Consider the following 4016-nt stretch of genomic DNA (forward strand, 5'->3'; position numbering starts at 1 on the left):
CCAGCTCCAGGTCGAGCTGTTGTTCAGCATCTTAGCTGTAGAGGGCAGTGTCACTGGCCCTCATATGTGGGATCTGAACCGGGGCCCTCTGGAGTACCAAGCCAGTTCTTAACCATCGCGCCACTCGGCCGGCCCTTAAGCTGTTTTTAATAATAGAAAAAGCAAATATAAATTTAAATACATATACCACTCAAGCAAGATAATTCTGAATAATTCAAGTTATCAGAATTTCTCCATGTTCTTCATTCCTATATCTCTAGCACCTAACCTTGGGCCTGACACGTAAAGGTTTGCCATTGTTTGTTGAAGGAAGTAATTCACATCAAAGTATTAAGATCCTTTATGAATTTGGATTGATTGCCTCATTGGTTGGTCTGATTTTCACAAAGCCCTACCTGGCATTTGCCTTGTAGCAGGCAAAACTGTAACTGATAATCTGTCCTTTTGTGTTATTTATAGGAATATTTTGCACCATTTCCCTCTGCACGTACGCTGCCAGCATCTCCTATGATTTGAACCGGCTCCCGAAGCTAATTTATAGCCTGCCTAATGATGTGGAACATGGCTACAGCTGGTCTATCTTTTGCGCCTGGTGCAGTTTGGGCTTTATTGTGGCAGCTGGAGGGCTCTGCATCGCTTATCCATTTATTAGCCGGACCAAGATTGCACAACTAAAGTCTGGCAGGGACTCCACGGTATGACTGTCCACACTCAGGTTCACTGCTCAGTGGCCCATCCACAGGGCGGACGACTCCTGACAGGAACAGACTGGAGTTGGCATCAGGATCCCAAGCACAAAGCGGTCTTAGACGTTCCAACCTGTTGCCTGCCGAGCCCTTTCTGGATGACTGATATAAAAATCATGCAAAACCTCCATACCTTTCTAAGGACAAGACTACTGTGGATTCAAGTGCTTTAATGACTATTTATGCTTCGACGTATGAGGACTAGGGAGCAGTGCCATGGAACATTTATTTCTAGGTTTAGAAAAAGAAGATATCGCATTGGAAAAATTTGTATGATTGCCACTTATTTCAGAAAGTTTGTATATAACGATGACCTGAGAGTCGTTTCTATTTGCAAAAGGATTCATAACAAAGCAAGTATAATTTTCTTGTCGTTGTACCATGCTTGTTAAATTTCAATGCAGCTTCGTCAGCACTAGTCCGAATGGGGTCTTGTTGTGTTGGCACCAAATGTTTGTGTTTGTGGATGTTCCTCGTCACAGGAAGATTCTTCTTCTGTTGCCTTATTTATTTTTTAATGGCAGTCTCTTCTCCATCTTCGTAGTGGAATCAAGATCATAAGACAAACAGATCAACCGTGTAAGAGCTAATCCGTGACACTATGCAGTATTGTTTGAAGTCCTATCTGTTGTTCAACCTCTGTCTCTCTACGTTAACTGGGTTTCTGCATTAAATGACTGCCCCCTTGTTCATCCGTGTGTGTTTTCCTGTGTTCCAGCTGTGGCAACAGGTCTCCCTGGTCATATGGACAGATGAGAACCCTGTTTTAATAAGACTATTATTAAGCTTTACTAATGGCTTCATTTCAATTAGGTTAGTCATTATTATTTATCTTTTGTAGCAATCACACCCTTTGTGTTGAAAAAAAGTGTCATTTTCAAATTATTTTTACAACCTTACCGTGGTATTTTAAATCTCTCTGTCCCTCTGTTTCTGCTTTTCCCTCCCTCCCTCCCTCTCTCTTTTCTTTACCATCTCCCTTGCATTCAGCCAGTAATAAGGATACATGGTCTGCCCTTCTTCCTGGACCTTCCGGGTCAGTGGGTTTTGACCTTGGCTGCCCATTAGAATCACCTGTACCTGACTTCTTCAGCTAAACCTAAACTGGACCCCACCACAGACCAGCTGACTCAGAATGTCTGTGACTGGGCCTGGGCTTCAGTATTTCTGAAAAACATCCCTGGTAATTCTGATGTGCAGCTGGGACAGAAAGCCACAGCTCTGGCCAGACATGCAGTTATCTCCTTAGCTGCTAACACTGCTTTAGCTCTTACTATGGGCCTGTAACTGGGCCGTGTGTTTTTTCCAGGTATAATTTCATTTAATCCTCGCTGCAGTCATCTGAGATAGGTACTATTATTCCATTTTCTTGATGAGGAAGCTGAGGATCAGACTCAGAATGATTGTACCTTTTTCTCATTCCTTTTCTTATGTGTGGATATAGGACAAAAGTTAAAATCCTTCCTTTGTGTTTTCTTATTCTAAGCGGGGGGGAGGTGGAACAGTTTTGGGGGGATAGGGGTGGGGGAAGGGGGGTAGAAGCACCAGCTCACTTCTAAACTTTTCCTTTTAACTCCAACATTATCCTCTATTCTACACACAACATGGAACAAAAATGCTCTTTAAAATAGGGGAAGATGACATACCCAGAAGTGGAACACTGTTGCAGGTTTTAATTTTGCAAAAGATACATTTTTTTCTTCGTTATAAAAACTGACTTGGTACTCATAAAAGGAAAATGGTCATCTACATCCCCTTCCCAAACAAAGCCTGATTTCCAAATGACAGTGTCCATACGTTGTCATGGAAGCCTTTTGGAAGAGGTTACATGATCCCAGAGACCACACGAGTTCTCACTGAGACCTGTGGGTATAACCCCTGGCAATCTTTCAGAGCTGTTAAACCCATCCCTTTGGATGAGATCAGAAACATACAGAAAGGGGCAATTATTTTTATTTATTACTTATGCGGGAAATTCTCAAAGCAGGCGAGCTGTTTCTTTGAAGTCTTCTGTATAGATCCCCATAGAAGATGTCAAGACTCCTGAACAATTTATATTCCAACCACCAAAGCAGCATCTGAGCGAGTGACTTTTGAAGTTTCTGAGAAGCTTCTCAGGGATTTAAGGTGAGAATGGAAGAAAGCCTCGGAGTGACAGAAGGTTGAAGGGTTCACGCACCAGAAAGATTTGCCTGGAAGCAGGAAAAGTTCAGTTAGGATTTAAACGTGTGCTGGCAAGAGCATAGCCCCCCTGCCTTGCAGCCAAAGTGAGCTCGGAGCAAGGAGCAATGTGCCTAAGCTTCCTTGCTTTCTATTTACTGTCACGCAAGTGGGAACAAATGTTGCCCAAGCTAGACATTTGGCCCCCCCAGCCCTGGGGCTTCTCTTAGGGGTATTTTCTTATGTGGCTTGTGAATAAAGAATGACTGAAATGGCTGTACAGTACTGCGTGGGGCAGAATAATTTATTGAGATGATTTGGTTTTCTCCCGATGTTCTCTCTGTCCCATCTCTGCGTGCCTATAGTCAGCCAGTATTTCCTTGCCTTGGAGATTTTTTGCAGGGCGGAAAGCAGAGGTAGCTGAGCTCACTGAAGTGAGGGTGCAGTGGGTCCCGAGCGGGGACAGGCCAGAGCACTGACTCTGTGGGGTAGAAATGCTCAAAGGAATCCCAGAGGCTGGAAGGAGGAAAGGATGGCAACCACGTGATTAGCTGGGCCACGTGCTCCCTGGTATCAGGACCTCAGAGAGGATGGCTGTGTGGAGGGTCCAGCGATACTGGGGCCCTTGGTACAGCGGCTCTCATGTTCCAACACGAGCAGCAGAACTAATGGACAGGGAGGGACCAGCCTTGGAACAATGGGCTTCTCAATGGTAGCCATCCTGACTCTTGGAAGGTCCAGGGACATCGACACATTGTGTTTATGTGTCCCCAATAACAATTGAGGGTAAATTTCTCCCCTCCCAATCCTGCAAGATAGAGCTTTGAATAGAAAGCGGATTTGCAGAACCACTGGGATTGTAAGCTAAGAATCATGTCCGTCTGCCACATATAGACATTTATAAGAAAAGAGGGCTTTACCCCAAACCTTGGTGAGATAACCATAGGCCCCACAGGCCCCTCCTTTAAACAGTGTCATCTTGGTTTATTTGCAATGTTAGAACTACTGTGCCCACTTTGAGCGAACCCCACCCCCTCCTTCTTTGGGGCATCATGGACCCTTGATAGTCAAGAGTCCAGGTTGCAGGAAACTTACATAGAATGCAATTTC

General features: G+C 44.5%; 1 protein-coding gene across 1 annotated transcript in view; it reads left to right on the forward strand.

The window, feature by feature from the left end:
- TMEM178A (transmembrane protein 178A) overlaps positions 1 to 1438 on the forward strand; it is a 58241-nt gene extending 56803 nt beyond the window's left edge. The window contains exon 4 of the mRNA XM_019647784.1: positions 460 to 1438. Within this exon, the coding sequence (XP_019503329.1) occupies positions 460 to 701 (242 nt within the window). The 3' untranslated portion in view covers positions 702 to 1438. The remainder of the gene's footprint in view (positions 1 to 459) is intronic.
- The last annotated feature ends 2578 nt before the right edge of the window (positions 1439 to 4016 follow it).

Source organism: Hipposideros armiger, unplaced genomic scaffold, assembly GCF_001890085.2.
Source record: "Hipposideros armiger isolate ML-2016 unplaced genomic scaffold, ASM189008v1 scaffold_116, whole genome shotgun sequence".
Taxonomy (NCBI): domain Eukaryota; kingdom Metazoa; phylum Chordata; class Mammalia; order Chiroptera; family Hipposideridae; genus Hipposideros; species Hipposideros armiger.